General features: G+C 35.0%; 1 protein-coding gene across 1 annotated transcript; it reads right to left on the bottom strand.

Moving 5' to 3' along the window:
- Positions 1–1,289: 1,289 nt before the first annotated feature.
- Positions 1,290–11,111, bottom strand: LOC107084432 (LMBR1 domain-containing protein 2-B-like). Its single transcript, XM_015374268.1, has 18 exons — positions 11,015–11,111; positions 10,114–10,338; positions 9,882–9,991; positions 8,575–8,673; positions 8,266–8,433; positions 7,953–8,163; positions 7,747–7,821; positions 7,549–7,653; positions 7,283–7,463; positions 5,372–5,553; positions 5,150–5,283; positions 4,831–4,936; positions 4,586–4,683; positions 4,078–4,181; positions 3,417–3,463; positions 3,156–3,264; positions 1,834–1,918; positions 1,290–1,746 (listed from the first exon to the last, which is right to left on the bottom strand). Exons 2-18 carry the CDS (start codon positions 10,285–10,287, stop codon positions 1,695–1,697), a joined length of 2,040 nt encoding a protein of 679 aa, XP_015229754.1. The 5' UTR covers positions 10,288–10,338; positions 11,015–11,111; the 3' UTR covers positions 1,290–1,694.
- Positions 11,112–12,531: the final 1,420 nt, after the last annotated feature.

Raw genomic sequence — 12,531 nt, 5'->3', positions numbered from 1 at the left:
ATTTCTGGTTCTTTTAATCTCATTCTTTTCCATCTTATAAAAAACGCTAAAGCTATTGATACCGGTATATATTATAGTAAATTATTTAGCTCTTTATATACATTTTAGCTACTATTACGAGCCACTGGAGAGGGTACAAAGAGCCATATGTGGCTCTGGAGCCGCAGGTTGCAGACCCCTGGTGTAGACCATAAAAGGGTCATAGAAAAATACTTCCGAATGTAAAAATCCCTAAATCACCTTTTTTTGTCTGGATGGCCTATCCCAATTTTTTTTTTTTTTTTTTCTTAAGGTTATAATTAGTAATTTATCTGTAACACTTTTTGCTACGAATCTCGAATTTCAGCACTTTATTTTAATTACTGGGCAAAATTATCTTTTTGAGGATGTTTAACGGTAAATGGTCAATACTAATGTAGTGCTTTATCAAGTCCAAGTCCTTCACACAACGTTCAGGTTATTTTCACGCTGATTGTGTCAAGCCACACAGTACTTACAGCTTGATCTATGTTTATTTTCCTGTATTGGTGTAATCATTATTACTTCTGAGAGTTTGTGTTTGCCTGTGTACAGGATAACTTGAAATGTCATGGGCTGATTTTAATGAAAATTTTATCAGAGCTGTCCCTCATACTAAGGAACAATCCATTAAATGTTAGTGATGATCCAGATCATAATCTGGAGACAGGAATCATTTTAAGATTCTCTAACATTGTGAAATAGGGATATTTGGTGGAATAAGTAGTTCCCCATTAAACCAGAAGGTGGCAGCAGTGACTATTGACAGCCTCAGCATTGGAGTAAGAAATTCCAGAGGTATTTTACTAAAAACAAAACAAAAAGTTAAAACTTTTGAACGGATTTTAAGGAAAAACATTTTACTAAAGGTGTGCCTCATGCCAAGGAATGCTTAGTTTAAATTTATAAGTTACAATTTGGGGCAAAATCTGCTGCTTGGCGAAGGTCTGCACACTTCAAATGCTTTCCTAGTTATGTTGGTTATTTGGAGCTGCGCTAACAACATTTTTATTGGATGGAAATTGTCGATTTTATACAAACCTTGTTAGAAAATCATTACTTAGTTCATTTGCTATTCCTAGATCAACTTCATCACCTTTCTAACACTAACATTTATTAGATACATTAAACATAACACGTAAAATAAAGTAAACGCATCTTCATGAAAAAACATTTAATTCAAATAAATTTAATGTTGTTTACTCAAAGGAAATAAAAACGGTAATACAAATATTAAATGAAACACTAGGCAAACCAACTCTTGTAATTTTATTTACAGATACATACATATAAATATAAAAAACCCTGCATAAAACAAGTTATGATTTCATTATTAATTCATGTGTTCTGTTTAAAGTGAAGAAAAGTTTTCATTTTAAACTGCAGAAATTGAGATATACAGCACTGTATTAAAAATATTACAACTGATACGACAAATGTAAGAAATAATTACAAAAATATATTTCACAAAGAGCTGCAAATATTCTGGATAAATACATGCCTCATCTGTCACCAGAAACCAGCTGTTTAAATAAACTGTATCCACGAATAGTATAAATCAAATATACAGAATAACTTTCCCCTCAGAGTCCACAGCCTTGAAAACTCCCTAAAAAATAGAAACTTTAACTTATATAATTAATAGCTTTTTCAATTCTCAAGAGATTCTGATTTGATTACACATCATCAAAGAAGCCTGTCAGCGAGCGATACCTTCCAGTCGTGGATCTATAAAGATAAACACAAAGATACAGAATAAATAACTGCTCAGTATTTTGTGATTTAGCTCTTTGGTGTGTTTAGTGAGGAGATTACCTTTGATTCAGTAAACCCTCATCACAGGAGCTATCTTGAAGAGAACTAATGTGCTGCTCCTCTGCATTTCCATCTTCTGTGGTGACTGCAGTCATGGAAAAAAAGACATAAATGGAATACTGTAAGTTCAAGGAGATACTGAGGGATGGAAGAAATCTTAATAGCCACTAAAATCAGGATGAAACATGAGATAAACGAGGTAATAGTAACATTTGTTAACTAAACAGAGCGCAAACATTTTACTCAATGACTTTAAAAAAGGCTTTGGGCTGTGTATAGTAGTGTTTCCCGAACGTGGGTGGGTACGCATACCCCTAGTGGTCCATGAGGGTATTGCATGGGGGTGCATAAAAATGTTTTTTTTGTGGTAGTAAAATAAAATAGGACTGGGATCTGTTCTGCTATGTTAGGACCCAATAGAAAAATTAAACAAGCTTTTATTAACCAAGAAGTATGTTTTTTTAGTTAACCTTCAGCTTTGACACACATCCAAACCAAGCAGAGGAACATGCTGTAAGTAAAGAGCAACCTGGTATCTGTTGTTTTTCACACTGAGCTATTGGAGCTCATCAAAGCAGCTCAGGTGTCTTGATGAAAACAAAGTAAACCTAATTAACTCAGTCTGACTATTATCTTTGTTCTGAATTTTGTTCCCAATTCATCAAGTTTAAATGTGATTATACAAGGTTTATATTATGAGTTTAATTTGTTTTTATTTCGATTCCTCACTAACTTTCTCGTTTGTTTATTTGAGATGGAAAGAATACAATACGAATTAAATGCTCAAATTAAAAGATTAAGTAAAATATAAATAGTAAATAGTCTTCTTTTTATAGTTATTGTACGTCATACTTCGGACAATCATCAATACATTTGATTGAGAGGGGAACTCATGCCAAGTCAAAACAGGTTGAGAAACACTGGTCTATAGCATGACAGGCAACATTCCTCCCCCATGAAAATGAAAGCAAAGGTTTTAAGGTAGTATATGAACAACTTACTCTTCAAAATTTACAGAAAGCTGTGAGTAAACACTAATTCAGTCAGCTGATCATAAAAAAAAAATGCTTTTATTGGTTTGATTCAATAATCTAATCTGAAATGGTGTTTTTTTTTTATCTAAGAAAAATATCCAAATATTTACCAGCTATAAAGACTTGAAAACATCATTTTTATTTTTTTAATCTACTAAATATTTTCACCTTACAATATATTATGAAAAACATGTCAACAATATTCTAATTTATTGAATATGACTAGAATTGTTAGTACAGCCTAATATACTATCTGTTCAAACCATTTATTTTTTTTTAATTCCCTACCATTTTTCCTGGCCTCTGTTTCAGGGCTGTGTGCATCATTTTTTAACTCCGTATAACCGGCTCTGCTTCGCCATGGCGTTGCTTTGGCTCCATATCGCTCCCTCCAGGCCTAAAACAAAAGAAGAGTTGTCACATAAACACCTGGCAACACTTTACACAAAAAAATATTATGAACCGACATACTGGACAATAAAAAAAACAACCAAACAGCTTGCAAAGATGATATATTAGAAGATATGTATATCATTGTTTTTTTTTTACCCATCTCCGATTTTGTCCATCCTCCATTTTTTGCCTCATTCTTCTTTCTTAAAATAAACAATATTAAAACATAAAGTTAAACTCAGAGTCCAGATTTACTTCTAATAAAATATTTAAAAAAAAGACATGGAATGTGTCAAACATGACAATTCCTGTGCAGTTTTCATTTCAGCTTCATCTATTTTTTTAAGAACTTTTTTTTCTTTAACAATCTGAACATTTCAATTACAAACATTTACTTTAAACAGGCTTAAACTGTTTAAAGAGACATTAACTAACATTATGTCGTTAAATATTATTCAAGAATTAGAATTTACTGCACAATCCATAAAAATAAGACCACGCTTTATGTGATTCAAAGGGCTATTTCACTGGTTTGTTGGTTATTCTGGCCATCTGACATATCCAAAACATGGCTGCATTTTTATACTCTAAATATCAAAAACAAAATGTATATTCATTATTTTAATTTAAATGGTTTAACTTAAAAAAAAAAAAAAACAACCATTGTGATTTCAACACAATTTATTATGAAATACTGGCATATTAAAAATTATAAACATATTTTTCCACTCCCTATGCATTCCCTATATATATATATATATATATATATATATATATATATATGTATAAATAAATAAATAAAATGAAAATTAAATACCTCTTCTAATTAGCTCCTTGCCTTCATCGACCAGGTCAGAGGTCCAGTCATTGTCAGTAATGTACTGATAGAAACCCAGGAGGTTTAAACAGCGAGACCCCAAGCTATAAAAACATGTAACAAAATACAATTACAAACTGCTTTCAAGTATTCGCTTCTCTATATACTATAAATAAGCAATTTTAACAAAAACAGGCTCATCAGAGCAGAAGCTTTTCCAAAAATTTAAATTAGCCAGTAATATAAAACCAGATAGAGATGAAAACATTTTTCATGCCATAAAGTTGAAACTGGATTTTTAACGTCATATTGTTTATTTTTAAGTTTAAAATTTACTGTAAAAATAAATGTTTTAACCTTCACACATGTTCTGCAGCATTTTTCCGCTTCTAAAATAACTCAACATGATAAACCAATACGTAACAAATATTCCACATCCTTTTCGAGTAACCATAAAATGTGGGACAAATAAAAGCTAATGCTATATAGCCCTGAGTGGTTACTTTACTTGTAAATAGTTGCAATGCAGAGCAGCAACACCAGCATGGGATAATAGATGTAGAACCCATCAGATATGGCAGGCAGCAGCCGCATGGATCCCATAATCTGACAGGGAAGCAAGAAGACAAAATCAGATCACTGCATTCGGTGTAACATTAAGATGGGACTTTGTTTTTAATCTAATGCTGTTTTCTAATGTGGATCCATATGTAGTTGATTTGGTAGTTTGACAGGAAATGTATACAAACTCACAGAGGTGTAGGATGTCTGTATTCTGTCCTGATGTGAGATGGCAGAGTCCATATGAATCAGACCCAGAAAGTTGAGACACAATGGAGGAGTCAGACGACAAAACAGCCTAAGCAAAGAAAAAAACACAGACTTCACAGCTTATGTTATGATACCAGGACAACCTATCCCAAATGTGCTAACTCTTAAGATTGTACTCTTTAGGTTATTTATATAAATCCTAAGAAAAGCAACATTTTAAAGGGATTAACACCATATTCTAGAATAATTTGTCTCATAAAAGCAAACTTTCAGGAAAAGACTTTCCACGTGATGGACATACATTCCGCTGAACTGCAGGCTATAAGCATCGGTTTGGTGATGTGGCACCAGATGATAGTAGTTAAACACCCGCATTCTGAACACCGTGGAGTACACGCACACACACATGAAGAGGATGCCGATGAAGCACACCATCTGGTGGAGAAAAGGGTATAAAATAAGGCTAATGGGATTAGATCTATATTAGAAGGCCAAACAGTGAATTTTGGGCTGGGAAATTTACCTCTATAAAAATGTAGTTGTAGTGTAGTTCAGCTTTCTGAATGAGGACAGCAAAAAGAGAGAGGACGGGGTGTGCGCTGAAGAAGGTACACTCAGACCAGACGACTGCTACAGAGAGGAGAGACAGGAGGACTGCCAGCAGCCTGCAGAAGGGCTTCCTGAACACACACTCCCAATACCACTCTGAGGAAAGCAGAATACAGGAAATAAATATAAAAATCTCTCTGTTCATACATATATGGAAACCAGTGGATTTAAGTAGCTACCAGGCAAGCATCCCCGTATGCATGACTCTGAAGTCAGATTTAATATGAATCTTCACAAAGCATCTGTTTTCAAGCAACCAGGACTTGTGCAGCCAAAACATTTGACGTCTTCAGGCAAAAAACAAACATAAGTTGTTTCATGAAAATAGGGATAGAAAGACAGTCTAATAAGAACTTATTCATGGCTGTACACAAAACCAAAATGATAATTTTTGAAAGGTATAAAAAGATCAGGCCAACGTTCAATGGACAAGCACTCACAAAAAAAGAAGAAAAAATGTATATGTACTTTCATCATCATTCAAAGATAAAATGTTTGCCTTAAAAGTATAGTGGAGGACATTCTTTTTCCAGGTGGAGCATCAAAATAAATGGTCCTCCTAATTGTCAATCATTCTGGTGATATGTTTACATAAGCCCGTCCTATGTGCTCGTCCCCATTTTCACTTACCGGTGAGTCTGACATACTGTAGTGGAAAAATTGCAAACCTTGTTTTGGAAAATAAGCTTGTATGAGCGATGCAAACAGCAACTTTTAAACAGAGCGTGCACAAGGAGAAATGTGCTTGTGCATGCTCTTGCACAGGTTTAATAGGCGGCCCCTCTCAGGAGCGGGTACAGGGTTTTGAATGTGTGTGTGTTTAAAGTGGAGAGGGCGAGTCTATTCAAAGATTTGAGAAAATCCTCCACTATACATTTAAGAAAACGTGTACCCCTACATTGTGTAAAAAAAAAAAAAAAAAACTTTATGAACTGAATCAAAGACCTTCTTCATTTAGGAAACATGTTTAGCTATATGTTAAAAGCTAAAAAAAAACACCAGTGGTAGCACTAGTTTCTAAAAACATTTTAGCCAATCAGATGTTATGTTATCATAAAGAGCAGATTATACTTCTGCAGCCGCACATCTAATGTCGCTTGGGTCTGGTCGCAAACCAGTTTTGCTGTTATGCTTCTGCACCGTCGGTCTGGAATTTCTAGGGAAGCCTATTCGAGAGCTAGAGAGAACTTCGGTGGATGGTCACAAAAACTTCGGCGGCGCCAGCGGGATTGTTTATATTCCAAAACATCAATGGCGCGTCTGCAAGATATCACGGTCACTGAGATGGATCTAGAGTTGCTAGACATAGAAGAGGAACAGGTTCTGTTAATGGAGTTGGCAAAAAGACCGATTAAACTTTCGTTGTAGTTGTCCATTGTAGTTATTCCTCGTTTTTTAAAAATGGCGCACCCCGGCACCGAATCAAGAAGGATGACCACACAGACAGCCAGAAAGGCATACCAAGGACCAATCACAACTGCTTTTTGTCTGCGCACTTCTTCTTGAGGTCGTCGCGGGTTTGCGACCATCCTACGCGTAGTCAGGATTTTTTGAGGTACACGACGACGGTTGCAGAACCTCTGCGCGGGGGTTGTGGTCGCACAGAGACAGATTTGATGGTTGCAGAAGCTAGGCATCAGAAGCATAAATTGGCTTTAAGTCCTTAGCAGCATTGATCACAACTGGAGATTAAAAGCATTCACTGAGGTAAATACTATTTCTATATAATCACCAATACTCAGTCATAAAAACATCAGTATACATCTACACCCTGGAGAATTGACTTCATCTGCAAAATGGTGATTTTGGCCGCAAATGAACTCACCTACAGTAGGAGTGTAGATAAACTTGTGTATCCAGCCAGGCGGGTCCGCGGAGAAGCTTTTGGTGATGATTCGTCCTGGACTGCTCTGGCTTTTCTCAATATCTTCTAGATGGAAGGCCTCCTCCAACAAGAGGGTCCACTGAACCTGAGTCTGGCTGTGCCTCTGCACGGCAGTAATCACCTACAAAAAAACATAAATAAAAGCCAACGTTTATTTAACTCTTTCAGCACAAAGTTTATAATGCAAATGAAAATTAGATGGCTACTTTTTCGTGAAGTTTGATTAAGCCACTTTTGGTAGGAACGACATCATGTTCTCGACGAGAGTTTTCCACGTTTCTTCCCATCTCTTCCTGGTACCTAGTGGGACACTGGAATTCCAATGAAGGTTGTTATGCTGATTTGTGGCATGGAAAGGAATACTGGTCTTGTTCTCTTAACATTGGGCTGTGTATATTTCCTACCTTCATCAAAATAGTGTCCACATATTTCCTGAGAATGTGGTCGAACCTTACAGATTCATTGACGTCTGCCACTTCCTGAAACAGGAAGTAATTTTGTTTGTTTTTGTTACAAACAAAAGAAAACAACCATCATAAAGGCAGCACAAATTTTTTTCTGATTTTTTTTTTTTTGATTTAGGTGAATTATACTATCTGAAAACCCTCACCTCCATAACATCTGCTAACTTCTCCTCGGCTGCTGCTTTCTCCGTTGCCAGTTTTGCTACCTTAAAGTAAGTCTTCGCCAGCAGAAAACTATTTGAAGACGAGAGCCAATAAGATCGTGGGATCTCCACCAAGCCGTAGCCAAGCAAGAGCACCAAAAGGAACAGACCCCAGGTGTTAGCAGCAGCGATACCAATCGTCTGGAGCTCTGTCCTGGATATGTTTAAAAATCATAAAGAAGAAGCACAAAGCAATGTTTACAATATGTGACAACTCTTTCAGAAGTTTAGAGTTTCACACACACTCATGACATACCATGTAAGTTTCAGCTTTAGGTGAACGGCTGCATAGATCAGCAGGAGGATGAAAACGAGCAGGTAGGTGCCATAATAAATTGCATTTTCAAAAAGAGCTGTTTTAACCTTCCCAACTATGGAGAAAGCTCCAGAACGGGCATAGGACTGCATGAAGGGCAACAGCAGCCTGAGCATGTATCAACAGAGAAAAGACAGAGTTTACACACACACAATTCACCTCACAATAAATAGTGTAATTCATCAAAGTTAAAAGGTTTTCAGTGTGTTCATGAGTCTTGGAGATGTCTTGGAGATGTAAGGAGTTCACCATGTAAGAAACTGGGACGTCCAGTACACAACTCTCCAAAACACTGGCAGGACATTATCTGGGATGTAACTCCAGGACTTTACACACACGTTTGCTGCCCTAAAGGATGCAAACAAACACACAGGCTCACATACGACAGATATAGCTCAAAACAGCTGTTTATTTGTGCACCGTTACATAAATAAAAATACTAAATGATATCAATGCTTCAACTAATGAATATTTGAAAATCAATTAATCTGATGATTATTTTTCCAATAAATCTATCAATAATTGGATAGCATAAGGTTCCTTAAAGAAGATTTTTTGCAAATTTAAACCAGGTGAAACTAAAACTTTTCCACTTATATATTTTTTATTTTAATTAATATTGACAGACAAAAAATATTTCTATCTTAAGTGCAAAATGTTTACATATTTTCTTTTCAATTTTGGTATAACTGCTGCTGTAAGTGGGTCGCTCTGCCAGATAAAGGCATTTTTTAGAGTATCTACACTCCAGTTAACAATTAATCGATTACTAAATTAGCTGACGATCGTTTCAATAATCAATTAATTACGATTAATCCGAATAATTGTTTCAGCCCTACATGATATGTCAGAATTTTAAAATCTTTGGAGAAAAAGAAGGCACTAAATTAGAGACAAGTTTTAATTTTGATAATTTTAGGTGAATAAAATAAGTTTTATAATAGCGTGGCTAATCCAACTCCACAGCATTTGGCACCAATTAGGGGGGAAAAAACTTTTTTGTATTTTCTTTATGCGTACAGATGAATCATTTATCTGTAAATGAGTTACCTAAGCCACCACCCTAATCAACAGCTAACTCTGACTCACAGAGCCCGGGAAATGAAGTAACACAGTAACTTTGCATCTATTAAGCACCTCTCTACTTCTCATTTACTTTATTTACTTCTGATTTTTTTATGCACTCTGCTGCTCATTGCAGTAATGCATTAATATTTCAATGCATCTGTTTTGTTTGAAGAGTGTATAAATTAGTTATCCAGTCTCTGGCCTGTTTGTAATTCTTTTATTACTATATTATTGTGTTATTATGAACATTTTTACAATCTAGAGTCAATTCCTCATATATACAATTCCTCAACATAGCTGGCAAATAAAGCTGGTATCTGATTTAGTTTACTTTAACATCCCCAAACAGCAGGAGAAGTAAGGAGTACATTGTTCCTCACAGAATAAATTTCAGAAATGTTAAGATAGACAACAGCTGGAGGAAGTCAATGACTCTGATCTGAAATAGTGGATACTAAGTGTGAGAAATAAAAAACAATTTATTTTACCTTGAGGGTTGGAAAGAAACCGAGCCGAGGTCAGGCAGAACAGACCGTCCACCTTGTGATGAAGAGGAAGTGTGGTTTGAATGGTCATAAATGCACTGGTTGTATATAGTCTGAGGAAAGAGGTAGAGCAAACAAAAACACATTTGGTGTAACTAAACAGCGAAAAAATCGCATTGCAATTATCTTTAAAGCAGTCCATTTGATTTGATCTTTATTTTTCCTGAACTCATACCGTGCTGACATCAAGCGGCAGGATGAATACGATGAGGAAGCAGAGGTACCAGGAGAGAAGGGTCCCCAACAGGACCAGGCGCTGCTGGTTCCTCAGATCTCCATAACGATGGAGAAGGTAGAGGGCCAAAAGGAAAACAGCAACGACCACAGCAGACAAGGCAGCAGCAGTCATGCTTTCTCTGATTATCAGATCTGATGTACAAACTTCATGATGATGTCCAGCCTGATAGGAAGCAAGAGACCAAGACAAGGAAATCAGTTACAAGCTCATTACTGCAGGGTGGATATCGGCTCTTTATCAGTAGCCTAAGGGTAAAATTATCTGATGTCATTACTCAAAAGGGCTGGGAGCAGACAGAGAGCCAAAATGATGGGAAAGTTGAAGCACAGATTAAGATCACTTAATCCCAAAATATCAGAGGTATAATGCTGAGTTGATACCAAATGATCTGTTAACAAAAATAAAAGCCTGTTACTTTATTGAGATGTATATTTGAATATAAATATTTGAAAAGAAAAAAAAATTTTTTTTTTTTTTACTATTTTTAAAGGCTGCATTTTAAAAAATGAAATTATCCAGAGAGCTGTTTCTAAACGAAATTTCGTTTTGTTTTACATTTGTGTAAACAGAAGGAAAAATAAATCTGTCTGAGTCTAAGTGAATCTTATCTGTTAAACATACTAAACTAAAAAGCATTATCAGTACACGTGTTAGTATTGTTGTTTCGATTTTAAAAGTGTGTTTTTTTTTATGTTTTGAAAAGTTAAAAAAATAACAAACTCCATCCAGCCTCAGTTTGTCGCTTTTTTTTTTTTAACACTATGTCCTAAAGTTAGTCTCTAAAAACAATAAAGTCTACATCTGTATAAAACAATGGCTTTGGAAATGTACATCGTACCTTTCGCGATTTCTCAATTTCACTCAACTTTGTTGACAGTTATTCCGCTTTTCTTCCTGCCAGGTCCACCATTAGGAACCTTTGAAACCAAATTGCGTAATGAACGTACGTTACTTGTTACGTACGACACGTCCATACGCAACATGGTGAAGAATTCTGGGTATTGTAGGATTTATTACAAAAATGATCACGGAAAAATACAGGAAAACTCTTAAGGAGTATTTCAAAGATAAATGCAATTTGACAATTGTGTTTTTAGAAGAGTTTTTAACGTATTTTTCGATGTCGTATACTGAATGTTTTAGGTTAAAGGGAACAACCAATTTGGCAGAGAAAATAGATGTTAAATTGATAAGGGAATTACAGCGTACTCTAATCGTTTTAACCTTTAATCTTTCATTCAAAGCAAGAACAGATAGTAAATAGATTATTGTGGTTTTTTTTAAGGCTTTTGAGTTTTTTTTTTTTTTTTTTTTTGGTATTGCTGTTGTTTTCTGTTTTATATTAGTATATAAGCTGTTTTAGTTGTCATATTTTACATACAGTCCCTATCACCATATTTAATGCCAGTTATTTTTAAATGTTGGCTTATATTTTGGTGATATTACTCAAATGATTAAAAAAAACACCAAATGGATAACCATAAACAAAAGAAAGAAAGAAAGAAAGAAAGAAAGAAAGAAAGAAAGAAAGAAAGAAAGAAAGAAAGAAAGAAAGAAAGAAAGAAAGAAAGATATATGTATATTGGTTTAACAATATACATTATTTTCTACATTCTGGTGATTTTTAGAGAATTGAAGTAAAGCAGAATGGGCCCTACTAAAATACTTGCATCTTAAATATACTTTGAACTAAGAATTTCACAACTTTGTCCAATAATTATTCTCTGCAGGTAAAGTAAATTAAACAATGGGAAACTAATAAGATATTACTGGATTACTGGCACTGATACTGGAACCAGTGCAATCGAAACCTATGCAAACTACACTGTGCATGAATATTTGGTAATAGGCTAAGGATTAAAAAGTTTAATTCATTATGTTATTAGTTTTTCTTACAATCGACAAAACAGCTAAACAATTCAGACCTTCTGGGAGGCTGTAAATTTGATTAAAAACTCTCTGTGACAGGAGACAGCACTTCTCTGGATGTTTCATTTTGAAGGTGTGATTGAAATTAAGTTTTTTTACCTATTCAATGGACTAAAATAAAGAGAAATGAATAAGATAAGTAATAATAAAAGAACATCCCTGTGGTTTCTCCTCTATGAATCCAGAGTAACTGAGTTGTCCTGCACATCCTCTCTGAATGTAGTTGGTCTTTTCTTGGGTGGCTGATCTTTTGAAAAATAAAATGCAATCATTCTTTTTCTTTTGTGGAGCTTCTATGGGTTTGAGAGGCAAACCTGAAAGCTTTAAGAATTTAGATATTTGTGTTGGCTTAATTACTCCTAAATGCCAACGGGAGCTTATTCAACTAGACTGAGCAATAATTATTTAGCTTGTGAGCAAAACATG

Source organism: Cyprinodon variegatus, unplaced genomic scaffold (assembly GCF_000732505.1).
Source record: "Cyprinodon variegatus isolate N-32 unplaced genomic scaffold, C_variegatus-1.0 Scaffold100, whole genome shotgun sequence".
NCBI lineage: Eukaryota > Metazoa > Chordata > Actinopteri > Cyprinodontiformes > Cyprinodontidae > Cyprinodon > Cyprinodon variegatus.
Note: the sequence above shows the minus strand (reverse complement) of the source record. Positions and strands in the feature narration are given on the sequence as shown.